The 27,606-nt window shown below is 40.2% G+C and overlaps 1 protein-coding gene across 6 annotated transcripts in view; it reads left to right on the top strand.

Moving 5' to 3' along the window:
* SLC24A2 (solute carrier family 24 member 2) overlaps positions 1 to 27,606 on the top strand; it is a 243,562-nt gene that overhangs the window by 133,148 nt on the left and 82,808 nt on the right. For 4 of the 6 annotated variants that reach the window (XM_019750366.3, XM_019750363.3, XM_019750365.3 and 1 more), the window contains exons 3-4: positions 17,787 to 17,825; positions 20,448 to 20,556. In XM_019750366.3, coding sequence (XP_019605925.1) covers positions 17,787 to 17,825; positions 20,448 to 20,556 — 148 coding nt within the window. The remainder of the gene's footprint in view (positions 1 to 17,786; positions 17,826 to 20,447; positions 20,557 to 27,606) is intronic. The other 2 variants (XM_074330332.2, XM_019750364.3) reach the window with 1 other exon arrangement.

Genomic DNA, 27,606 nt, shown 5'->3' with positions numbered 1-27,606 from the left:
CAGTAGGAAAGAGATATTAAATCTAATAATTTTAGACTGTGGAGTCCACTGAATTTTGTAAAACGCAAGTATAAGTAAAGCAAGTATTTATAACTTTTAAATATTTAGCAGTAAGATAAAAATTCTTTATCTTAACAGGATCAGGACAGCTTACATTTGATATGCAGAGCATTCCAAGTCAGTAATTACTAAACCAAATTCACTGATTTTTGTAAGTGGGCAGATGATTGATTCATTCATTCAGACCTGTAAATAGTAATAATAATACTAATAATAGCATCTCCAGAAGCAGGCTTTCACAATCATGAGACATGATAAGGCATAGCATCACAAGCCTATATAATATGTTCTCAAAGCCAAATCAAACAACAAAGCAAGCAAACATATTTCATTCGGTCAGTATGAGCAGGCCTCAGCCAGCATGGCTCCCACGGTATCCGTTTAGCTCGGTAAACTGACCCTGTGGTTTCAGTACACTGCCACCTGGGTCATCCCTATGCCAGGCCATGGCTTCTGAGCCGCCGTACATGTTGAACTCTGGCTGAGCATTGTCACCGGCTACCTCAGTTCAAGCCACCTCCCACATGCTGCCCTGGACACATTGTCAGTAAGATCACCCTGCTCCCTCCACGATCGACCAGCTGCATCTCCCAGGGCCTGTGGACTCGTCCTCCCTGTGGGCCCAGATCCAGACATGTGGACCCAGCACAGGATGTGAGTGTGCGTGGCAGGCCTAGAGCTGGGACACCTTCTAGCCTCTGTTCCACCTGGGGAGGCCCAGGCATGTGAGGAACTAAGTCTTTCCAGCCTCTATCTTCTGCTTCCCAAAAGCCAAGCAGTCTCCCTCCCTACAACCTGTCCTGAGAATTTAACACTCCTGTTGACACGCTTACCTCACCAGACCCTCCACCCCAGCTCCTTCCATCTAGGGCAGATCCTACTCTAGATATGAGGGAGCTATATCTTACAAGGTGGGTGCTGATTTTATTGACAGAAAAATGGAGACACATTTTGGCAATAGAATTGATGGAATTTGCTAGTGGATTGGATGTAGGCGAAAGGGAAGAAAAAAGCAAGATGCCTAATTATTTGACTTGACCAGTTGGGTGGATGGTGGTACCATCCTCTACTAAAAGGTAGATGGGAGAGTAACAGGTTTGGGGACTAGAAATAAATATTTCCAGTGAACAGCTGTTGCTTTTGTAATCCAAACACATACATGTTATTTTAAGTATTAAAAAAATGTTTAAACAACCTAAAATAAAGCAAAGAAATGTGAAGATGTTTTGTAACATCTAAGTTTGTGATTGGACTGATCCCAACAGAACAGAGAGAAAGGCAGCTAGCTACCTTCACATCTATGAAAGTGGGCTTCGGCCTTGGGACACCTGTTATGCCCACTGGGCATCAACTAGAGATGGCGTATTGGCAGGTGAATGCACAGGTTTGGAGGGGACAGAGTGAGGACTGGTATTTAAGCCCAAGGGATTGTTTGAGACCAGAAGAAGGCAGAGTCCTTGAGACTGAGGAGGAGATGTCAGTGAAGTAAAAGGAAAACCATGAGAGAACAGGAGTAACCATGACAGGAGTAAAACAAACACTGAGACATCCAGTAAGATATGGGGGCAGGGAAGTGGCCACCGTCTTTAGATCACAGTGGTCTTTGGTCACTTGGACAAGAGTAGAACCACTAGACTCGTGCATCAGCCTCCTGACTCATCCCCCAGGTTCCACATTTGACCTACCTCCCATCTAAATAGCTGCAAAAGCCATCTTTGTAAAAAGAATCCTATCAGCCACATGCTTAAAAACCTTTATTGGCTTACTTACCATTTGAACTTGGAATAAAATCCAAACTCCCAGAGCTAGACCGAGGGTGAGGTGAGTGAGATACAAAATTTAAGGGGGCACCCAAAATCTCAGTAATCAAGATAAATATTTTAATGCAGTATTTTTGTAAAAACCAAATTGACAAACTACAGCCCGGGCACTTGTTTTATAAATAAAGTTTTATTGGAGCCAGGGCCAGGATTAGGGTTATGTGAGTAAGAAGGGGTCATGCAAGTGCAGGGTTGAAGTCTGTCCTTATTTAAAATCTTGATCTTTTTGTTCATCATGGGATTTTTGCATTAATTTTGATTTTTGGAATATTTGATTTTTGATTTTTGGAATAATATCATTAATATTACTGAGTTTTTTGCCCCTCTTCCCCACCTAAATTTTGTGCATGACACAAATGAGTTATTTGCCTTACCCTCGTCCTGGCCCTGCAAGCCCCATATCAAGACCTAAACTTTCTCGTGAACATGTATTGCTTTCATGGTCAAAAACATACATATTGATTTAAGTTTTTAAAAATGTTTAAGCAGCCTAAAATAAATCCAAAACACATGCAGATGTTTTTCCCAGCAGTACAGAGAGGAAGATACCCAACTTTGACATCTAAAAAGGCGAAAATTCCTCGTTTTTTCCAAATGGGTCAGATCTTACGCAGTGAGTGCTCAGCAAGGTATACGGATTAATAATAGCAGGAGATTCATCTTTAGATAAAACTGATGATGCTATTATGGAAAGGTTCCAGGCAGATTAAAATTCTATAACACATAATGCCTTTTGGCTTCTTAAATATGTTTTGAAAATAATTTTATATTGTGACTTCTTCAACAGAGAGAAAAGGTTTTTGTTATTTACCACATCACCACCCGAAGAACCAGGCTGCTTTAATTTCTTTACTCATATAATAAATTCATGTTATTATACTGAAGCAGGATGGATCTTAGAAATCTATTAACAAACATTTTGTAAGAGTTGCATATGGCTTGAGGTTTGATGAATAGAATAAATATTTGTAAGTTTTCCAAGTTAATAAGAAATATTTTCTTTCTCTTAGCTTCTCTCCCCTTTTCTCTCTCCTCACTATGCCTTATGTTTTAAAGGTTGGCTTGCTTCCTCTGTGAATAACTGGACAAGTAGATTCAGCAGGGCCTAAAAGCTGTTTACTCCCACCTCAGTTATGCGCCTATATTACAGGAGAGGTGTCTATCCCAGTTTCCCTATTTGAGATTTGAGACTCCCCTAACATAAAATGCTGTCATCTTTACAACTGGAAATTAGTTATCCAGATATTGCCAATATGACACACATGTCCAAACAAGATCGTTGGTAAAAAAGACCTGGGTGTGTCCCATGCACATAAACATCCCCAAGTATTTGCCTCACTGCTCAGTTGTAATTTCTGTCATCTGGCTGGAGGATGGTTGGCATGGGCAGAATTCTGAGGGAACACCTAGGTACATGGCAAGGCCCCTTGAGGCCTGGGCTGGGAACTGGCGCACTGTCACTTCTACCACATTCCGTTGGCCAAAGCAAGTTACAAGACTAGTCCAGATCAAGGAGAAGGGAAAAAAACTCTACCTCCCGACAGTGGGCAGGTGGGGGATGTGGGTGGGGAGGTACAAAGTCACTGTTGCAAAGGTCCATGGATAAGGGGAGGAGAATAATTGCAGCCGATGGCAAACCAACTACCACAAGTTGGAAAACCCACTCAATTACCTATTATATAGTAGCTTTACCTGGTGACTTTTTAACGAGGATATATGGGGGAGGGGATGAAGAGCTATGGGAGATAATCTTTGTGTTGGTAAAACCACTTGCAAATTCAAAATGGCAATTGTTTGCTGAGAAAAATGGAAAAATGGAAGATTACATTTCTCATCCATCTGGGATAATAATGACTTGCCCAGTTCTCTGTATGAAGTTGAAATTCTTGACCAAAGCTTCTGAGACATTCAGAATTTTTCCGGGGGTAGAAATTTCAACCTGGCTATCTGCCATCTGTGAGTTTAGATACCTAATTGTTCTAGTTATAGATTCTTGTAATTTTTTATTCTTATATGTGTTTATTAAGTACTAATACAGATCCAAGAATTTTACATATATCGTTGTATTTAATTTGTTAATAAACAAGCCTCTGGGAGAGCTGTCATCTACATATTACATGTGTAGGAACGGAGGCTCATAGGGAGGGTTCCAAGAGGCCACAGAACTGGTCATTGGCAAAGCCAGGGCCATTTAAAACACTCTCCATTCTGTAGTGTCACTCTATGCTTTATCCTCTTGAAGCTTACCCGGTTTGTTTTAACACTAAATGTTAGAAATGAATGTCAGAATCCAGCTCATTGGGAAATAATTATTCCACTGCCAAAACAAGCAAAAGAGACTTTTTTTTTTAAAGATATCCCAGGATGTTTAAATGCTTGTGTGTGGATCTCCAATTCAATAGCGGGAGAGGTGAAAAGAAAGTATTAGAATCATCTTGCAAATGAATATCCTTTGGCAATAGAGATAAATTCAATTTACTAAAACTTGATTTCCCATAAATCTTCTCAAGAATGTGTGTATTGGATAAAAGGGGGGGGGTCTCGTTTGGAGAAAATAACCTGTCCTCATTCAACTAAGTGCTCTCTAGTGGCCTGGAAGTCTGCCCTCCCAGGTTTTAATGGACTTCCTGGTCCCATCTGGCTCATAGTCTCAAGCCTGCAAAGAACAGAGCTAGACAGTTCTGGCATGAACCCCAGTTTTATCCAGTACCGCATCTGTGGTCTTTGGCTACTTACTTAGCCTCGCAGTGCCTCACTTTTTCCAGCAGTAAAATGGGATGGGTAATGCTTATGGAGCTATAAATATTAAATGAGATAATGGATTTAAATCAAGTCGTTGAAATATTAAGTGCTATTGATTTGTCTCTGGCCTGCATTTTTCAACAGAAGCTAGCACAAAACAAAGCACAGCAAGCAAGACCTCAGTACAGCTGACTTCACAGTCATTTATTGTTCATTTACATCTGTGTATTCCACGTGTATCCTCCCACACTGAACATGTGTAAAACAAGATGTGGTGAGTGGGAAATGACACTTTGCAGACACAGGTTCTAACCCCAGCCCTGCTTGCTGAGTAACTAGCTGTCCTCACCCCACTGATTGCTTCATCCCTTTGCGCTTCACCTCCTTCCAGCTTCAAAACAAAGGTGCTAAGGAAATCCTCATAATTCTGCTAAAACTATGAGATGACCATGTAAGAAGACCTAGCACAGTGCCTGGCACTTCTTTACACCCTTGTTTTTTTCCTTTTGGCATTTATAAGGAAGTACACCCATTTCCATAATGTCCTCCAGGTAAAAAAGGAGACTTTTTCCCTTTTTCTCATTGGTTTATTTTGGGTTTTTCTGCTTCGCTCTTCTGTGTTTCTTCAAGGTGAGTGCAATCACGTTTGTAAACCACCCAAAAGGTTACCAGAGTCTGCAGAGAGGTGACATTTGGAACAAACCACCGCCAGGCGAGATGAGTGCCTGATCTCCAGAGTGGACCTCTGGCGCTCTGCCCAGTCTCTGCCCACTGAATAGAGATGGACCATCTGCAGTGACATTCAGATCTTTTTCCTGAAGAGTTGGAACTGACTGAGGATGTGTCATTGTGTGTAATGTGCTTTGTGCTGCCTTCTGCTCCAGTTAGCCTCTGCCAGAACCCACTTTGGGGGCATCAGGCTTTCAATAGGTAGATTGGATGAGTCCTTTTGGAATTCCTCCTTTCTGTCAGTTAGCAGCTGATAATTTGTGTCCTTTGTAACAGCTTCCAAAGCGTATTTTGAAAGCATTAAACCAGTGATTTTTAACCTAGTTCGGGTCATAAAAACTTTTGAAAACCTGATGGAAGCTATGGATACTCTTCTTCCTGCCCCTGAAAACTCATATACATACAAAATTTAACATGCAGTTTCAGAGATTTCACAAATCCCCCCCCCACAGTGTAGACTGTGGACCCCAAATTCCAGCACTAAATGATATTTGTATTTATAAATACCTGTGTGGTTTTGTATTGTCCACCAGTAAGCTAATAACCAAACACTAGTCAGGAAATGAGTCCTTGTGTCTAGAGCAACTTTTTTTTTTTAATGCACCAAATGATTTTTGTTGATCTGCTCTCATGGGTTGGTGGGATAAGTAGGGAAAGGAGAAGGTCTTAGCAAATAAAACAGATACTTTATTTTACATACATTAATAACTAGTCTGGGGACAAAATTATAAAAACAAACAATTGATCATGTCAAAAAAAATTGCCAGTTGTTAAGGTAACATGTCACCTATTACATACGTTCAAAATGCACACACACAGTATTATGATCATGTAGGAAAATGCACATATCCTTAGAGGATAACAGGGGAAATGTTTAGGGGTGAAGATAGCATAACATCTGCAGTATACTTTAAAGTGATTCAGAAAAATTATAACTATATACATATATTGACAAAGCAAATATAGACAAGGATAGCAGTAATTGAATCTAAGTGGTGGGAATACGGCAATTTATTGTACTACTGTGAACGTCTCCTATGTTTAAATGGTTTCATTATAAAAACTTAAGAGAATTAACACATGCATTATTTTGAGGGAAATGTTAACCTAAGCACACTCTTTTGCTTTTGGACGGGATTTTCTTCAATCATTTTCCCATAGGTTCAGTATATTTTTCATTGTATTAGAATCCTTTCAATGATGTCCAATATTGCTGTAATATAGTCAGTAGTCAACTCTCAGGGATGATGTATTATTATCAGTATTATGATGCTCTCTGGGCACTAAGCTTGTGCAGTGGGACCCGTGACAAAACAGAGTGTCTGGAACTATCTTGAGAAATCCTCACGTGGCTAAAGCCAAGGCGTCAGAGCCAGCAGTAATTAGAAAGAAAGCTTTTCTGCAGGATGTTCATCATGTCATTCATTGTTCCCTGATTCTGCAACAGACGTTTAATTGCAACACTGAATACAGTGCTGACTATTTGGACAGAAAGATGGCGCTGACTGCTCTCGGGACCTCCTGACTCCATCTGACAGTAACGCCGTTAGGATTCCCAGAGCATATCTTTTCCATTTCTGTTACTGCAAGGCTACCTCTCTTTTCAGGAGTGTACAATTTCCGTCGTGGTATTGACAGATAACAGATAAGATAAGCCTTAGGAGACTACAGCCACTATCTGGAACCAGAAATTTTATTTTAAGGCCCGAACCTCCAACATTACCAGTTCATTATTACTTCATCAACAAAAATAGAGCACTCCCTTACTTAAAGGTACATCTCAATTTCATCTCTGTTTTTCTGTTCTTACACTTTGTCTTGATACGATTGTAAGGATGCATGACACTGGAAATTACAGTTTATTTTTAAAATAAGTAAAATCATGTACCTTTTGGTTCAAAACAAGGCTAATCAAAGCTCTAGGTTCCCGTAAGTCGTTCTGTGAAGTGTAGATGGCTTCCATTTTCATCATACATTTCCTTCTGTCCTACACAGAAGGTGAATTCAGAGTGTATTATGTTCACTCGGAGAATGAAGACAGTGATGCCTTAGACCCAGGGAAGTATAGTCGTTAGGAAGAACAGCCATGGGGTTTAAAGTGAGGCTTCCTGCATTTGCCAGTGCCTCCACTTACTACCTGTATGACCTTGGGCAAGTCACTTAACCTCACTAGGGCTTCCGCTCCTGTTCTCTAAAATGGGTATAATAGCAATTGGACATCCATAGGCAAAAAATGAATCATAACCAAAACTTCTATCTTATGCAAAAATTAACTCAAAACGGATAATGGGCTTAAGTATAAAACATAAAACTAAAAATTTCTAAGAAAACAATAGGATAAAATCTTCCAGGACCCAGGACTAGGTAAGGAATTCTTAGATGTGCTAACGAAAACCAGGGCATCAAAGGAAAAATTGATAAATTAAAAACTTTTACTCAGTGAAAGACCATTAAGAGACTGTTAAGAGCATGAAAGGACTAATTACAGATGGGAGAAAGTATTTGCAAAGCACATAACTGAGAAAGGAGTTTTGTCTGATTTCACTTATTTATTATTAAACATGCATTCATTGAGCATCTACCACCACTATGCCAGGAACTGTGGAATAATACAAAATGAAAAAAACTTGCTGTCTGCCCTCAGAAGGGTGCTCAGTAGTGGGAAAGAAAGAGAGGAGATAAATAATATGAAAAAATGAATTAGAGAGCAAATGGGAGGACACACAAAGCGTGAATGGAATATGGAAGTGGCCAAGCAGTGTTTGAAATAAATGCCACTGTGTCGCACTTTTGAAAACCATCTCTGTGACAGGAATGATCTTGCTTTCCTCTGGCTTCTCTTGGGAACAAGAGAACAAGTCAAAGAATGGGAGTGATTCGCAATATCAGTACATTTAATATATCATTTTCTACATAAGCACACTTGTTATACTTGATAGCTGTGCCCTTTGTTGTTTTCCCAAAATTTACATTTTCATCTATATTATTAAATATTTAAATTGGGTTTACATGATAGTCATTTGCTTTCTGGGAATTCCAAAACTAAGTTCAGTAAATCTGGCATCTCTATTTTTCTGCATGTATGGAAATTGTGTCAGAGTCCTTTTGGAATCAGGTGCTGGTATGGTGCCAGTGAAATTTCTAGGATAACATGTTCAAATGTGGAGAATCCATATTTTGTATTAATGAGGTTACTCTGTATCTAGGGACCATAAAAGTGAAGAGATACATATATCAAAATCACAAAGTTACATTAAATTCAAGTTATAGGCTTTTGTTCTCCTTGGAGTTTCCAGTTCTTTTATGTTTTGTGTGGGTTTTTTTTTCTTTTCATCTTAATTCTGTAAAATATTTTTTTTAAACTTTGGCAAGAAACTCTTTGCCAATAATATTGTCAAAAATTAAATTAGATATTTAGTTTTAGCAGTTTCAAGATACTTTAAATATTTAATGGCCTTTGCTATGTGTTATTTATAATTTTATAGACATAGTGATGTTCTTTATATTCTTTATGGTCTTTGCTATCTCCTCTCCAAACCAGAATGCAAGCTAAATCCAGGATTAGTAAATTAATAATAAAGTATATGTGCAGAACTGATGGTTAAGCCACAGTTAATTCACTTAAGTATATCCCTAAATATAATACTTAGTTTTAAATGATCTAAATACTGCCAATTTTTTCTGTCCAGTTAATTTTATGATAATAACATATTCTAGAACATAACCCCATGAAAAATCTCCAAGAGATTTTTGTCAATTTTGGTCACATCTGTGTCCCTAGAACCTAGAAAAATTCCTGGCATATAGTAAACATCCAATAAATATTACCAAATAAATATCAAGTCACTGAATGAATTTTCTTTATTCAAAACTTGCTATTCAGAGTCTCCTATTGATGCTTCAGACACTGTAATAGTGATTATTTTATGTTTTGAGTTGTTCTTTCCTTGGAACAAAGAAACAGCACTAGCCTTTCAAGTGTCAGAAATAAATTGCAGCTTGAGCACATGTACTTCCAAATAATATAAACTACCGTGTTTCCCCGAAAATAAGACTTACCCCAAAAATAAGCCCCAGTTAAGCTCGTCAGCCATACGGACGCATTTAGTATGTTATGATGATGTTCTAGAAGAAGATGACATGACTGTATTTGAATAAATGTAGATTGTTATACGTGAGAAAATAAGACATCCCCTGAAAACGCCCTAAGGCGTCTTTTGGAGCAAAAAGTAATATAACACCCGGTCTTCTTTTCGGGGAAACATGGTAGTATCCCAGAGCCACAGTGGGACCCCACCAGAGGGTCCCACTTTTCCTGCCTACTGCTAAGTTACAAACTCCTTAATACAAGTCAGTTTGATATATGGCTAAGCTAGTTTGCAGTGTTACTTGAACCTATGCCATGGTGAAGGTCATAAAAAGTGCCTCCATGATCTTCAAGAGACAGAAATAATAATGAAAATTCATGACAATTGTAGATGAATCTAAATAATAATGCTGGAAGAGACAAAAGACAGGAAAATAACCTCTATACTTTCTCTATTACTGGGCACTAGGATTATTTTGTACCAAGTGAACACAAATAAAATCTGTCGTTCTGTATTAACAACACTTTGCAACTATTTTCTAGCCTCTGTTGAAAGTCAAAGCTCATAAATAGTTCTTAATATATATAAACAATTTTTACTGTATTTGCAATTCTAGTGTCTCCAGTTGCTTTCACACAGTCCATTGCAAGGAAAATTCCACATTCTTGTTTCCCCAACATTTAAAGAGCCTCTAGAGCCCAGCAGTTTCAGTTTATATCCCAGCTCTGCTACTTACTGTGTGTGTGGCCTTGGACAAATTATCCAACCTCCATCAGCCGGAGGGTCCGCATGTAGTAAAGGGAGCGGGAGAGATGATCAGACCTATTATTGTGAGGAGTCAATGAGATATTATCTAGAAGCACTGGGTCCATGTTGAGCTCTTAATAAATAGTATCCATTATTGCTGAAATCTGCTTTATTTGCTGCAAATTATTCTGTGGTGTGTCCAGCACCAGGATTTGTTGGACTTTTCTTTAAAATTCAGATCATCCTAGACACTCTTTCCTTTAAAAAAAAAAAAAAAAGTAAGGCAATCTAGACTTAACATATGAGTGCATTTGGGGTTCTTTCCTGGTCAGAGAAAATTGTGTGAATGATGCCAGAACACCCCTCACAGATTGCATTTGATTGGCATATTGAAATGGTTCATTAGCCATTGTGAGAATTGCTCAAACAATACAACAACGTATTTAGCAACATCTGGACTTTTCAGTGGGAGGTGAGAGACCAACAGTGGTAGTTGGGTTGTTAATTCCTAAATGAAGTGAATTAACCCAGGTGCTTGGTAGCCTGAATACAGAAACAGCCTGAGGCCCTTCTTGCTTCTCTCTCCATCTATAAAATGAAGATTACTGTCTTCTGTGTACCAACTTAATAAGAAAGATTAAAATAGAGGCTCTACGGGATGGATCTAAATAATCACCACTATTAATTTAGCCAGTGGAACAAGTATCGAAGTAGCTGTGGTTACTAACACAGAAACCCACAGTCCCCTCTTTGCCTGAGTGGCCTCACTCTTCTGTGCCACCAGGTTTCATTTTAAGTAGCCAAGTAGGCACCAAGGAAGCGTGAGATAAGATCCTCAAGGATCTGACAACTTCCGTATTTGGGAGGCTGGCTGGGAGCAGTGGGTGGGGTATGCACCCAGTACAGCTTCCCAGTTCTGTGAGAAGCATTTAAAACTCCTTTCTTATTTTTTCCAGCTTTATTGAGATATAATTAACATTGCATAAGGTTCAGGTATAATGTGTTGTTTTGATACATTTCTGTATTGCAAAATGGTTATTACCACCATAGGGTTAGCTAACACCTCCATCCTGTCACATAATTACCATTTCGTTTTTGGGTGAGAACATTTAAGATCTACTCTCTTACAACTTTTAAATATATAATATAGTAGTATTAATTACAGGCACCACGAGATAGATAGGTATGTATATATCTATATCTATATCCCAGAATTTATTCATCTTATTACTGGAAGTTTGTACCCTTGACCAACCTTTCCCCGTTTCCCCCACCCACCCACCCCTGGTAAATACCACTTAGTAAAACTCCTTTGTAAAGGTCTGTGCTCATGCTCTAATGGGGTGCACTATGTAATTATTTGGGATGTAAGAAGAAAATATTAGGACTTCTTCTATTTATTTTTATTTTTCAAAAAAAGAAAAAAGTTAGTCCATGTTTACTTAGTGGTTGAGAATAGCACATAAACTAAGATAGATAGATGATAGATAGATAGATAGATAGATAGATAGATAGATAGATAGATAGATAGATAGATAGATAGATAGATGATAAACAGACATTCATGTTCTATGTGTTATTTGCTCAAAATGTTTTTGATAATGGTATACGATCAATAAAGTTTGGAGACACTGATTATATGCAGTTGTGTCGATTTCAGATTATCAGTTCTGCATCTTGAAGTCACCCTGGCACCCTTGCCTTACTGAGTAGTGTCAAATCATAACTTCCTAATGGCTTTAGAAAGGATCAAAGACATGCCATATCTCATCTGTTACGAGGAGCTGCCCTCTCCTTGTAACAGTGCAATAAACTTTTTCCATGTTTTAATGGGACCTTATTTCACTCTTTATCCAAATTATGACTTTCAACAGATAGCCAGCACACGCAGGTACTCACACTAGCGTGTTCACACATCATCCCCACACCGCCTGGCTTCATGGATTCACAGAACATCTAGTGTTGAATGTCACCCAGTGGAGGCTGAACTCAAGATTAAACCTGTGTGGCCTTCTCGAATCCAGATATTTCCCTTTTTCTGCTCACGAACAACAACCTACCAAGTGAAATTGTTGACCAGAAACCTCCAGAATTCTGGGGGAGATGAGATCCTTTTGGTTCAGACTTGGGTTCTACCTCCTCTGAATCTGCCACCCTCCAGAGCTTCTGTACCAAAACCAAGCCCACTAAGGTGTATGAGATATGAAATGCTGACCTAGCCTTGCCAATCCTATGTCCTTCAGACAATGCTGATTCGTGGTATAGGGATGTAGTCCGATGCCAAGTCCAGGAAATATCAACTGTTGTATATCTCCTCCTCCCTCAGCTGCCAGCCTAGGACATGCCCAATTTCCCATCCCCTAGTGCCCTACACAAATCACCTCTCACCATCCTAATCAATGGGATTTTTCTACTTCCCTGAGAAACCACCCTGTTTCCTAATCTAGTTCACAACACTGAACCTACTTTTGTCATACAATTTGCCATTATTCTCCCTTTTGGCTCCTAATATTAATAATAGTGATAATAGAGCTAATGCATAGTGCTTGCAATGTACCCAACATTAGTCTAAGCACTTTACATGTATTAATTATTTCATACTCACAGCAACACTCTGACATGGTTACTATTAGTATCCCCATTTTACAGATGAGAAAACTAAAGCATAGAGAAATTAAGTAACTTGTTCAAGGTCACACAAATGACAAAAACAGGAAAATGAACCCAAGCAGTGTGGGCCGGTATTCCATATTCTTAATAACTATATAACACCACCTCTCATCCTACATTATTTCTTCTCTGTATATCTACTTAAAAGGCAAAATATTTCTTAACTGTCTCTAAGCAATTTCACTTCCACTCCCTTCATTTTGGGTCATTTCTGTTCTTCTGAAATTTCTTTCTACTACCCCAAATATTTCATGATCAGGGGAATTATTCAAATAAATCATCAAAATCTTTGCGTCCAAAATGTGAGCATCCATAACCACGCTTTTTACTTCATTTCCACCCTTTCAATCCATCCCAATGTGCTTCTTTAAACCAGAGTTGTGAACTGGGTATTCCTGCATCTAGGGCTGCCACCCTTAGCACTTCATTAATCTCTGAGATTCATACTTTCCTAAAAAACCAGTCGTTGTGGGATAATTACCCAGCCACCAGTAGTAAAATTACTTTGAATTTAAACCTTTTAGTATTTCTTTAGGAATTGATTTAATCCCACCCCCCTTAATATTTTAGGAAATATGTTAGGACACAGTAAAGGGAGAGAGAGGGAGCTGATTTTGCATCTGATTAAGAGGTAGTAGGGTTTCTTTCCTTTTAGATTTCAGATTTGAGGCTTTTGTACCTTTTATCTAGCCTTCTCAAAAGCTTTGAGGTTTATTCATCTTTACCAGGAGAGTTAAAGATGAACAGAGAGATTGAATGTTTTTGCTTCTTACAAGTAAATGTATTAAAGAAAAAGGAAATGTCATTTCATACTTCCTTGTTAATTTGTACAATGGAAATCAGTCATTCAAATTGTCCCTCACCCAACCTTTCCAAATTTAAGACATTAAAGTTAATGTCAAAAGGGAAGGATGAATTCACCAAAAAAAAGAAAAAAAGTCAAATATTGGATTAATATTTCTAATTACTAACATATACTCATATGTTTTGGATCACATTTACGACAAAATAATTACCCTTTTAGATTTGTCCTTTATAGACTTTATGGTGCTTCTGGGTCCTTGGCACAATGAATTTAGGCACATTTCACAGGACTTAGTGAAAAGTTACGGTTGTGGATGTTTATGGTTGTTACTTGACTGTTATGCCAAATTGTTTCTCTTTCTATATCTGTTGCCAAGGCACTAGCCAGAAAAGCCACCTCTTATTTTATACACGTCTTTTGGTGTATGAAATCTCCCAGTGACACGTTTGATTATGTGATTTACAGGTGGTCAATTACCAGTCAGTAAACCAGGGGCTCTGTACAGTATTTGCCCAGTGTGTATGTATGCGAGGTGGAAGTGGATAAGGTCTATACAAAGTCACATAAAAGCTATACTTAGTAGTCAGAGAAATCATTTTTCAACCAGTGGCTTTCAAGGGTCAAAGAAAGAGAGATGATTTAAGGATTTTTGAATGATTTATAATGTTAAAAATGCTTTCTAAATGAGCTATATGTTTTATTATGTGGAGGAGGGGATGAGGCACTTTCAAACACCTATCAAATAGGTAGCATTCCCTTATAGAATTCTCTCACCAGGGAGAACAGATGTTATTGGCAACATCCCAGTTGCTCAGTCACTCAATTACTTGCAGTAACTAGGGAGGGGGCCAGTTTAAATTAAATAAGAGATTGAATTAGAGAATACTTCCTTTTAAGCAAAAGATGTATTGCTTACATCCTGGCCTGGTGGATGTCCTGCTTTCATGAGGGAAGAGCAGGGTCTGTGATGGCACGCCAGAGCCCCAACTTGAGGCCCTTTGGGATGCATTTTATGAATTCTTTTAAATATTCCTCAAGAATTGCTGTGTATGCTAGGGATTTGGCTTAGCACATCTTTCCTATCGTTGGCACAGCCTTTGACCTGACCACCAGGAATTGGGCTTTCCAACCAGTACAGCCCAAATGTGTGATATTGCGGTGTGTTTAAAATTAAGGGGGTTAGAAAGCAAAATGCATAAGAATGCCAAAGTTAATGCTTAAACTCACATTAGCCTTCTTTTGAAGAAGTTATCTTCTGTCACATCCAGTGGGTTAGAATACACGTGCCAGGTGTTCAACGGCCCTGAAAATAAATTCTCCACGTCGAGGCCAACCCAAAACCCAGATACTTAGCTAAATAACCCAGTGGTTAGAAACACTACAGGCTATACACATTTGGATCATTTCTTTGTCACCTTCACCAGTTACTTCCAATGTAGTAATTAAAACCCCTCCTGTTAGAATTGAATTCCTAACATAATCAGCAGCTCATTGCCAGGATGGTGAGTTTGCTTTAAGAAGCAGTTAGAGTGAAGCTAAGTCGAGTGGGTGCCAGGAATTATCAGTGCATGTAGGTAAGCCCCTGAAAATGAGCGATTGCTATCATGTCACCTTTCTCATTTCTTTGACAACAGGGCTACATAAACGGAAAGTGGGGGGTGGGGGAGTTAATGGCCTCAGCTGCCATTTGTGTGTATACCTAAATTTACATGTTGTAGCCTGATATATATTCATGTCTGCAAATTACACTCGAAAGAAAACTGCCAATGTCAACTTGTGCTGACATTAAACAGTGGGAGATTTTGTGAAGGATTTCAGACCTTTCTCTGCCCTCATATTTTTCTTTGTAAAATTTATGTACAAGGCATTTCTTTTCATTTATTGTGTCTTATCGTCCTCCTTGTTTGTGAAAGAAAAAGGAAGTCAATTGGGTAGATATTTCTTCTTCCTTTCAGACTAAAAGACAGCCTTCGATTGTTTTGGTTTTTTTTTTCACTTTCCTCAAATACTTTCTTTAAATATATGTTTTTTTAAACCAAAGTCTCAGCTGGTGATATTTTTGCTCTTATAAAGACTGCCCTTTTCTCCCCTTAGTTTCATCCTGTTTCTTCATGGTATCTCTGTGGTATCAATCCCAGCTCATAATTATTTGTCTCCCATTTCGCCACAAGGTGTAAATTTGCTAACTGAAAAGGCGTGCTCTGACAGTTAATCTCAATGTGTGTCCAAAGGCTGAGCTTGCTGCACTGGATAATTTCCCTGGGGCATTGTTCTGTCTAATGTGGGGCCATTTGTTGAGCTGTCTGATGTGGAAGAAGAGAAAAATGAAAGGACCTGCCAGAGAGAAACGAGATCATGCAGTGCCTTGCAGAGCAAAAAGGGAAATCAAAGGACAATTTCAGGTCCACTCCAGTTCCCCAAGCATGTGTGTGCCTGGAAACTGTGGAATCAGGGATTATTATTATTATTATTATTATTATTATTATTAGTGTTTTTAGAGAAGTCACTGAGAGACAGCACCAAATCAGGGGCTTATAGCAAATTTAGTAATACCCATGGGCTGTGCTCAGAAATTACCACCAACCCATATCACTCTACATGTGCCTAAGAGGAACAAAGTCTTCAACAGTCTACAAAAATGTTTGGAACCAGAAGAAAAACATATGTGTTGATATTGACTCTAAACTCTCAAGAAGTATCTAGATATAAGATTATTAAATTTTTTATTGAATGTCTACAAAATATATAGTATCAACGTCATTAAGTATTACATTTAGTCTCCTTAAAAATGACATGTGAAAACAAGTTGTGGATTCAATTTTCTCACTTTCCAAGTTTTCAAGCATGCCAATCATAAATGAATTGCATGTAGCCGATAATTTGAAATGCAAAATTATAATAATCCTTTTCATTTTTTTTACACAAGAATGTATATTTTAGGTGGATGTGGGGGCATTTTCATGTTCTTTTTTTGACATGTCTGGTAGGACTAAAAAAGAGAGCATAGGGACACTAAGAGTTTTAAAACAGCTCTGCACTTCTACTCTACTCTTTTTCAAATATGTGGTTGTTCCCGAAGACGTAGATCAGCAAAGATTGTAATGGAGAAGACCAGAAGGCAAGACAAAGGGAAAAGTTCCAGTTTTTTCTTGCTGTGTGCATCAATAGTTGAGGTGAAGTGACCAAGGTAGTGGTCTGAGCATGAGAAAATTCACATGGTACCTCTAAATCGTTGAAAAGACTATAGGAGGACGCCCTGGTTCTTTTGAACAGGAAGTACTCATATTAAATTGGGAAAGCAGAGCTGTCCAGTTGGGGCATGTTGGTAGAACTCCATTGTCACCTTATCTGAGTTATGTCTCTCCCAACAGATGACCAGGCCTTCACATGCCCTTGTGTTTTAGTCAACATTTCTCAACTTGACAAATATTTTCATTATTGGAATGAAAGACTAGAACTCTGGGGGCAGGAAAGAAGGTGGATTATCTGAATTCCATGTGTGATGTTCCTAGTCTTTAATTCAGTGGCTTACTTTTTTCAAGCTTTGTTTTTATTCACCACATGCGGGGCAGTAAATTTTGACTCCCTCCAAAAGACATGAAAAATGACACTTCCTGGTAATATCATTCCCCAAAATAACCACTAATAGCAGTTTGGTATAATTCTTGCAGAATTTTTTTCTTCACATGTATTATAGTATTATCAATTCATTTTCTTTTATAAAATGAGGTAATAAATAAGGTTTAAAATTTGTTGCATAACAATATATCTTCGATATTTTTCCACGTCCCTCCATGTGTACTCACCTCATTCATTTGGATGACCACATGGTATTCCACAGCAGGGCTGGGCCATAATTGATTTAATTGCCCTTTATTGCTAGGTATTCCAGTTGCCCATTCGACTTTGACGTTTCAGGAATATGTACCATGTGCCTAAACAAACCATTATATATTAGCTAGAAATACACAGTCTTGGCCCCCTGTGTTGGCATGAGCCTTCCCAGGATCAGAAAGAACCAAATATTTCCCTGTACTGATGCTTGTTATTAAATGTAGAACCTATACGTGATGTGTCGTTTATTTATTTCTTTGTCTTTTGTTTTTGCCTTTTCCTCTTATGCAGTCGTCTACAGCCAGGGAGAAGGATGAACAGGCCCTACCGGTAGGAAGCAGTAGCCCTGTCTGTACCTGTTCATGTGCCTGTGGACAGTGTGGGGCAGGGCTGGGAGGAAGAGGGGCTCGTGTGCTCAACAGATCGTCCTCTCCCTTGGAGTACTGAAACGGTTTAATCCACGGGTGTGGGTGTACGCTCTGGCCTACGGTTACTGCCAACTGAATTCTGACAGTCACTGACAAATGTATCTCTGGGACTAGACGTCAAAGTTTGAGTTCTCTCTTTCATTTGGCATGAACTTTTATGGGAGTTGAAAGACTGAGATTCTCAAATTGCATTCCAAGGGATGTTGAGCTGATATTTGGGGACATTGGGGGGAATTTCATGCTTGAGATCTGTTTTCTTTGTGTATTTGCATGTGCCTAATTTGGGGTCAGAAATTTCTTTTGGTTGCATCAAAAGAAATGCTGCATGACATCTATATATTCAATATACATATAATGCCCAAAAGAATGCTTTAAGTTCCTCCATAGATATAACCCTTTGCTAATGAAGATCTTCATAGCAGAGTTCTTCCAGTTTCTCAAATTAAGAACCATAGGTTCAGTGGTTATGACCAGTTATTCACAAGCACATTTTTCAGTTCCTATCCAATTAATACATCACATTTTGTATTGTCCAACCTGACAGGGAAATGACCTTCAAAGTTTTTGTGTTCAGCCATCAGCGATCATGTTTCAACTCTATACAAGTCTCTTTAGCCTTGCCCCTAAAATATTTTGAACTTTAACCATATGAATCAAATAACACAATCAATTAAAATGTTAAAAGATTTCTAAGGCAGAAAGGACTAGGAATGAAGATACATTTGACCCCATCCTTCCTCCTCGAGTGCTCAAAACAAAGATGTATGACATTTATTGAAAGCCCGTAGGATATGCCAGGTCCAGTACTGGCCTACGGGTGCAGAGCAGGTCTCTTCCTTTGAAGAGCTCATGATCTGGTTCACCATTGAGACACCAGTAATCCCCTCTGATTCTTCTCCAAACCCTGTAGAGTTGGGAACATGATTTCTAATAGAACATCAGTTATAATAAAAACGCACAGATTTCTCCATGTGCCTCAGACTGACATGTTACACGTACTTCAAGCTTACCATAGGTTTCGTGTTTGTCTCCAAACGTGAAATAAGTATTCTTCAAAGTAAGAGACCCGTGGGCAATAGTTTGGAAACACTATCCAATTTAACCAAGTTAACCTGATTTCCTTTCAACTTAGTGGTCTAATGTGTATCTTAAAACTCTAAAGGTGGTTTGGTCTAGGATGTAGCATTTTCCAAATGTGTTTGATCATGGACCCTTATATGGGACTTTTCTTTGGAAGTCCCTTGTGCGTCCCTTGTGGGAGTATGATGGAATCTTTTGGAAAACCCTGCATTGTAGAGGGTTGGAAGACAATGAGAAATAGACGTAGTATTTTATTTTTACCTGAGCCCAGAATCTCATGTCAAGATTCTGGAACAAAAGTTCAATAAGAAATTAAATTTCCTTACAGTATGTTACCCTCTCTTAAATCTGCCTGTCCGTGAAGCTTGGGCTCTGGAGTGTCTTTCCCTTTGATAACCAACAAAAAATCAACCAAAGGGAGAGGAAACAGTTCTTATTCAGGATAAAAATCTGTCACAATCCAAAGGGTTTGGGTTTCCTTTTTTCAGATTGTTTGCTTTTGAAGATAAAAGAAAGAGCTTATTGGTAACCTCACCTCTAGAGGTCCATTCTTCTCTACCTATCAGCTTTATTTATTCAGCCAAAGGATCACACTAGTAGGAGTCTATGCAAAAGAAGTCCCCCTTTGAAGTCAGTAAGCTTCTCTGTGGATTCATAATAAGTGGTTCTCTCTCTTTAAATGTCACTTAGCACAAACCATAGGGCTTCGTGGATTAGAACTGTGGTCTAGGGTAGAGACGAGGAACCCCAGCAGATGTGCAAGGTATTCTCTTGGGGAGCAAGGAGAAAATATTAGCACCTCTGTCATTTACTTTCCATATTATTCTTCATAATTTCTGCTTTTGCAAATGTTTTATAATATATATGCTCATATTTTATTATGTGTGTGGATATATAGATACAGATACAGATATAGATGTTGATGGACACATATATATGTACATACATACTCAAAAATTTTACTGATAGGGTGAGCAATCCAAACATTTCAGAGACCACCCACTGGTTCAGATAAAAAATTTTGAGACAAGCAAACTTGAGATCCATTCCTCTATCCTCCATTTTTTGTCTGTGTGAAGATATCTCATTTCCCTTCTCGGAGACAGTTTCCCCATGTGCCTATAGGGAGTAATAACAGTGCCTAGTTCATTGCATTCATTTTGAGAATGAGAGAAACTAATGGAGGTGAAGCTTATAGCACATTGACCAGCATCTCCTAAGCTCTAAAAAAAAATGATAGCAATGAATTCATTTAGTAGGAAAGGAGGTGAGAAAGCCATTCCTTTGGGGAATTTCAAATGTACTTTGAAAATCTGTGGTTCAATAGTGTGTGATCATGTGACAGCAATGAGTGACCACCGGATATGGTGGGACTCTAATCTCTAACGCACTTGCCTTCGGTTTCTGAGCACTAACAGCCTCTTTGTCTGCTTTCTCCGCTCAGCCTAAGCCTCGTCTCCAGCGAGGTGGAAGCTCTGCCTCCCTCCACAACAGTCTCATGAGGAACAGCATCTTCCAGCTCATGATTCACACCCTGGACCCACTCGCTGAAGGTAAACCTCAGGCTTTAGTTTGGGAGCTGATTTTGGGGGGAGAGAGGATGTAAAAAGGCTTCTTTCTCTTCATAAAACGTGTTCACACTTCCGTCCCACAAGCCTGCCAATGTCCGCCTGTTTAGCGTCTGCTGTATCTGCAACAGCTCAGTTCACGATCAGGGATCTTAGAAGCAGAAGTAGGATCTGAGGTCCGTGTTTCTTTTGAGTCTGTCTTTTGATGCCTCCAGCATAATTACAGTTTGTTATAAGACAGAGAGGACAAAAGCTTCTCTCCCTTCCAGCTAGAGTGACAGTTCTCTTCCATCATCCTCCTAAGTTCCAAAATGAGGTTGTATGTGAAGATAAATTGTACATCTGAGAGGGAGAGAGAGAGAGAGAGAGAGAGAGAGAGAGAGAGAGAGAGAGAGAGAGAGAAGAGGGCTTCATGACTTGGAGGGCCGAGAGTCATTGTGGTATGTTCACGGCAGAACACGAATATTGTACTGATTCTTTGGCAGTTGGAGGGTGGGAGATAAGCTTCTAAGCATCCAAAGAGCCCTCTCTGAGGTGGCTACTTAAGATCAGTCATTGGAGACCCAAAAGGCCAAGTTCACCTCCTAGGAAATCATATGAACTCTCCCAAAGAATCCATACTGAGTTCTTCCAGTTTACTCATCACAATGAAGGCAGATACATCAGGTTTCTTAACTTGCATAAGCACCTTAAAAGGTTAATTTTTCCCATAGGTAGATATCTGATGTGTCAAATAAATGTCAAAGTTAGGCCACTAGCAAGGGGTTCAAATATAACCACGTCCATTCTCCCTTTGTCCCTGGATCTTATAATTGGGCCTGATGGGACACCAGCTAATAACCCGGGGGAAAGGTCTCTGCCACTGAAAGAACACATGGGATGAGATTGTCAAATCATGTCACATAAATCAGACCTCTTACCCAATATAAAGCTTTGCTAAATAATGTCAAGGGTACTGGCAATCAAGAGATTCAGACAAAGTAAACACTGGGACCTCAAGAGTGGCTTCCCCAGTCCCTGCGTCCCCTCGCTGACACACACCTCTCCCCCAGAATAACAGGGGAAGATCAGGAGATCACCTCTCACTGTGGAGCATTTTGATTATGAAAAATCTCCCTTTTGTACCCCAGAGAGTTCTATACCTGACATGATGTTCTCCAAGGAGCCCTGAATCATAGACCCTGAGTTCCGTTTACTAGGGTTAATCCGTAGCCAGAGACATCCTAAATATCATTACTCTCTTCACCCTGAGGGCCACTTGACAGGGAATTAGACCTGGTCACTGTCTCCTTTTTCTTCCCCAAGGGCGCAGCCCCAGAGAAGGGAGTGAAGGGATCACAGCACGTCTTCCTCCCTGTCACCAAGCAGTTGTGTGACTTTGCGCAAGTTGGAGTCCCTCTGGTCTGTACTTGGTTTCTTCCTCTGCAGTAATAGTCAGTTACCTCTGTGGAGCAGTTCACAGTTGACGAAGCCTTTTCGCACTTAGAAATTTATGATTCAAAATAGCCAACATTATTCTTCTAATTGCATAAAATATTGTACCCTCGAAACAGATCTTAAATTTTTCTATGGCTCTCGCTGCCAGCAGTGTTTTCCAAGCCGTCTTCATCACTTCCGTGGATTCCTGCAGTAGCTTCCTAGCTGGTCTTCCACTTCCTCCCTTGCCTTCTCCGTTGTCTATTTCCACACAGCCACCCAAGTAATCTTCTTAAGAAGTCAATCCAAATATGTCACTCCTGCTTATAACCTGCAGTGGCTTCCCATGGCTCTCAGGAAAATTGTGAAATACTTACCATGTGCTACATGATGTGCCTCTTTCTCCAAACTGAATTTCACTCACTTTGCTTTAGCCACAGAGGCCTTTCTATCCTCCAACAGGTAACTTCTTTCCTGCCTCGGGGTCTTTGCACAGGCTGTTGCCCCCACCCAGAATGCTTTCTTTCCCTTGCCTCTTCTACTTCCCCCGCTTTACCCGGCCCATTCTTCAGTGTTCTGTCTAAATGACACTTCCTGACCATCCAGTACAAATCAGGGCTCCCAATCCTAATCTCTCATGTATCCTCTCATTTTTCTTTATTGCTTACATCATAATTTGTGTGCTTACTTGTTTACGGCCTGTCTCCCCCAGGATACAGAAAGTTTCTCAAGAGTTAGGACTGTAGTTTATTCACTAGTCGTCCCCAACGTCTAGCAGAGTACCTGGTACATAGCAGCTGCTAAAACTCAAAAAGATTAAGCAATTTGGCCAAATTCATGTTTTGACATGATATTCACATAATTTCAAAGCCCTCTAAAGCCCTACAGGTTTAAGATTGTATCTTGAGCCACCATTTTCTTCACCCCATCACTGTGGAGGGCCATGTGAGAAAAGAAAAGAACTATTTTATCTGCTCCAACTCGATTATAAGCAGGCAACTGAGTATATGCATTTTGGGCAAGGCAGTATTATGTAGTAATTAAGAAGACAGACTCCAGAGCCAGACGCTCTGGGTCCAGATCCCAGCTCTATATTTACTGGCTGTGTGACCTTGAACAAGTCACTTAACCTCTGTATCTCAGTTTCCTCATCTATAAAATCAGGAGGATATATAATAACATCTACATCACAAGGTTGTAAGTATTAAAGAAGTGATTACACATAAATCATTTAACACAGTGCCTAGTAGACCTGTAGTGCCATATACAGGTTTGGAATTATTTTCTTTCATTATTTTGAAAAATAATACAGTATATTATTTTTTAATTCAAAATATTCAAAAGGCTATGGCGAAAAAATAAGTTTTCTTCCTCCATCAGCCTCCCAATATTTTTCAGTCCCCCAATTCTCTCCAGAGAAAACCACAGCTACCAATTTCTTAGGGCTTCTTCCAGAGATGTTCTATGCATATAGAACTGTGTGTGTGTGTGTGTGTGTGTGTGTGTGTGTGTCCACCCCTTTGCCCCAGGTCTCAACAATCTAAACTCTTTATTGGTTTGAGGGAGTTCAGTTTCTGGTAGGGCCTGTTTTTGTCTTTTCTGTTTGGTGTGGGAGGTTATGTTTTGTTTCTGAGAAATAAGAAAAAAATGAATCTAGGTTGTCTCAGAGTCAGGCCATCAGTGGTTTTCCAAAACACCTGGCTCTTGTGGGACTGTATTGCTATTAAAGTGTTTGCTCCTGCTGTATCCATATGTGCCTTCTGAATCCGGGAGCCTGCTTTCAAGGTGAAACCGCTCCCCAAAAGACATGGAGTGCTGCAACGGTGTGAATCTGAGGGAAGCTGAGAGCCATAGTCAGTCCTGGACATGAGTGATTAGAAAATATGGAAAGCATTTCAGTGCTTTAAAATTGCTCCATAGCACGCAGCCAAGAAAACAGATTGCTCTGGTACTTCCCCCCCAAATTCACAATCATTTTCCATTCCAAGAACAACCCAAAAAATTAACCTACAGCTCTCAAAAATAGCCATCTCTCTTTTAGTTTGCATCTAATCGTTTGAATTCATTTGAAGTCCTCGTGCCAAACTGTTACCTTTAACAGTGTAGAGCATGCTGGTTACATCACCAAGTTGATGACACTCCATTAGCTTCCCTGTTGCACCAAAGGACAGTGTATTGGTGTTCCTGGCATCCACCTAGCTGAGTAGTACATTGGCACCACATGGCATATGGTCAGTGTTCACAAAGGGAAGTTTTCAGCACCATTTGAAAACATTGTGTAGGACTGATGGCCTATGGAAAGACGGAAAGACATTTCCCTTTGCCTCATCTGTACCACTCAGGTCTTTTGTCTTTCAAACTCCAGTGATTAAGCCCTTACTAAAAGCTTTCATTGGTGATTGGTTTGACCTCTGAGCCACAAGATCTAGCAGTGTTTGTGTTTGGGTTCTGTATCATTATGTAACAAAGCACCCAAGACTTAGTGGCTTAAAACCACCACCATATTATTTATTGCTCATGATTTCATGTATCAGAAATTTGGGCAGGAATCAGTGGGGTGATTCTTCTGTTCCATGTGGCAGCAATGGAGGTCATTGGATGTTACGTGGCTAGTAGATGGGCAGGTTAGAAGATCCAAAAGGGCCTCACTCACATGTCTGGCACCTTTGTAGGCATGGCTAGAAGACTGAGGTCAGCTTCCCCTCTGACTCTTCATGTTGTTTTGGTGCCTTTTCACCTGGTTGGATTTCTGACACGGCAGCTAACGGTTCCAGGAGCAAATCTTCCAAGAACCTCGGGTGGAAGCTACAAGCCTGCCAATGACCTTGCCTGGGAAGTCCCAAAACATCACTTGTCCTACTTACTGTTGTCAAGCAGTCATGAAGGCCAGCCCAGACAGAAGGAGAGGAGGAGACTCCTCCTCTCAATGGGAAAATACTAAACAATTTGAAATCGCCTTTAACCTAACTCAGTCTGTCTCAGGGACATACACCACTGATCAGGTCATCTGTTCACTATTCATTGGTGTGTTTTGGGCAGACCACATTGTGTGGAAGGGACAACACCATGGTCAGCCTTCGGGTAAAGGCTGAGTCCAAACAAGGCTGAGCCATGGCTTTCCAGGGCCACAAAATTCTGAACAGGACATTGTGAAACAAAAGGCTCACGGAAATGGTTGGAATGAAGACGTTGTTTCTCTTATGATATCAGAAAGACCTGGAGAACTAGAATTATCAATCTTTGAGATCACAACATGGCTGTCTGAATTGATCTTTCTAAAAAATTCAGTGTCTCATATTGATTTTAACACTTTCTCTAAACAAGCCATTATACTTACCCAGGTGGACAGCTTTATGAACCTAAAACAAAGACGCTGAATGTAGCTCTTTTGGAGTGTGTTCCTACTATCAATTGGTCTAATAATAATACCAGCAGCTGATATCTGCATAATGCTTACTCTAGGCCAGGCACTACACGTAGTGCTCTGCGTGAACCCTCTCGTTTAGTCCTTACACTAGCCCTACTCCGTCATTCAGAGGATACTGATATATAAACAGGATGTGTCTCACCTCACCAATTGACACAGGAAGTCAGCGGCAGAGCCAGAATTTGAACCTATATGTGTCTAACTCAGAGTCTGGGTTTATAGTGCATATGCTGCTCTGCCTCTTTGTGTAACTTCATGCCCAACTCCGTGTTCCTGGTTCTCTTAATGTAGACACCAATATAAATACCAGGAGCCTTGTCCTATCCCTGGGCTCATTATACATTTAGTCTATAAGACGTGAATTTCCCATACATAAGCCTGTGCAGCAAGACCTGTCTTAGCCTTAGCTCCTCCCATCACATCCCCCACACCCAGAATTGTAGCCCCGCTCATGAGTCCCCAGGGCACCGTGCTCTCATCAATCGGCTTTGGTCAAGCGTATGAAATTACTGTTGACCTACCGATCCAGGAGGACATGAGTACTAATCTACTCAGGAAGAGGGACCTCATAGCCGGCTCTGCAACTCCGGGGGAGCTCAGAGACTGGGTGGTGATAGCGGAGAGACTGATGTGGGACCAGGACAGGTGGCATGGCATTAGAGTTCGGCCATGAAGCATGCATGGTCAGCGTGTGGGCCGAGACTCAGACTGCCTGGGTTCAAATCCTTGCTCAACCTGTTGCTCTGAGACCTTGAGCGAGTTTCTCAACCTAATTAGGCCTCAGTTTTTCTATTTATAAAATGGGATGATGAGAGCACCGCCAGCATAAGTTCATGATTACTATTACTCAGCCTTTTAGGGCCTTGGTTTCTTCATCTATAAAAGGGAATAATGAAGCTCATGGTGAGTATTCAATACAACAGTACTCAAAAAGCATGTAATTACTGCTTGCTGACTGTTAGGCAATGATTTTTTAATTAAAATTCTGTTCAGTGTCATATAATAGACTCCAACTGCAGTAGCTTAACTTAATCGTTTTTTTTTAAGACTTTATTTTTTAGAACAGTTTTAGGCTTACAGCAAAACGTGAGGAAGGTACAGAGATCTCCCATTATCCCCCGGCCCCCACACATGCACAGCCTCCTCCATTATCAATATCACTCACCAGATGGTACATTTGTTACCGAGGATGAACCTACACTGACCCATCATCATCACCCAAAGTCCATAGTTTACCTTAGGGGTCGCTCTTGGTGTGGTACAATCTATCGGTTTGCGAAAATGTACAATGACATATATCCATCATTGTAATGTTTCCCCTGCCCTAAAAAGCCTCTGTGCTCTGCCTATTATTCATCTCTGTCCTGAAACCCTGCAAACCACTGGTCTTTTTACTGTCTCCCTAGTTTTGCCTTTTCCATAATGTCATCTCATTGGAATCACACACTAGCTAGCCTTTTTAGATTGTCCTTAATAGTTTTTTAGTGTTCTATTTGTCTTATTTAACAAGAAGCCCAATAGTAAACAATCCAAAGCTGGTAACGTAGCTCCACCCTGCCATTAGAGACCCAGCCTCCTGGTTTTTTTTCTCCTTCTTTCATCCAGAGTGTTTCTCTCATTCTCATCCTCATAGGATGGCAGCTACGTCCCCTATCATATCTGTATTCTGGGAGGGAGAAGGCAGGGCAGCTGTCTTTTTTTATCAGGAAAACCTCCGTGTTCCCAGAGGCAGACTTCCACTTACATCACATGGGCCGGACCGGGGCCATGTCACCACCCTGACTGCCGGAGGAGCCGGCCGGCGCTCGGCACTGTGCCTCCCCAAGCACGGAGCTCCATGGCAGACCCCCGTGAAGGTCAGATGTGTTCCCCTTCTTCTTCTTCCCATCCTTAGTAACCTTCGTCCTGTCTTCTCAAATTCCTGATTTGTAGAGAAGAGATGTGGTGTTCCCTCTTTTCTTCCCCTGTAAAGGGCTCTCTGCTGGCCCATGAACCGAACTTCTATACAGTGGCCCTGAGTCCTCCCTCAGAAAGGCATGCCTTAAAACTTGTCATCTAAGAATTCTGGTTCCCCTATGACATAAGTGAAGTTATGCCCCACCTCTGCTCAAAGCCATCTGACCAGTAGTAAAAACCCGCATCTTTACAGTGGCCCTAAGGCCTCCTGTGACCTGCCTCTCTGCCTTCCTCTC

This window comes from Rhinolophus sinicus, chromosome 16, assembly GCF_057876585.1.
Source record: "Rhinolophus sinicus isolate RSI-liver-muscle chromosome 16, RSI-T2T, whole genome shotgun sequence".
NCBI lineage: Eukaryota > Metazoa > Chordata > Mammalia > Chiroptera > Rhinolophidae > Rhinolophus > Rhinolophus sinicus.
Note: the sequence above shows the minus strand (reverse complement) of the source record. Positions and strands in the feature narration are given on the sequence as shown.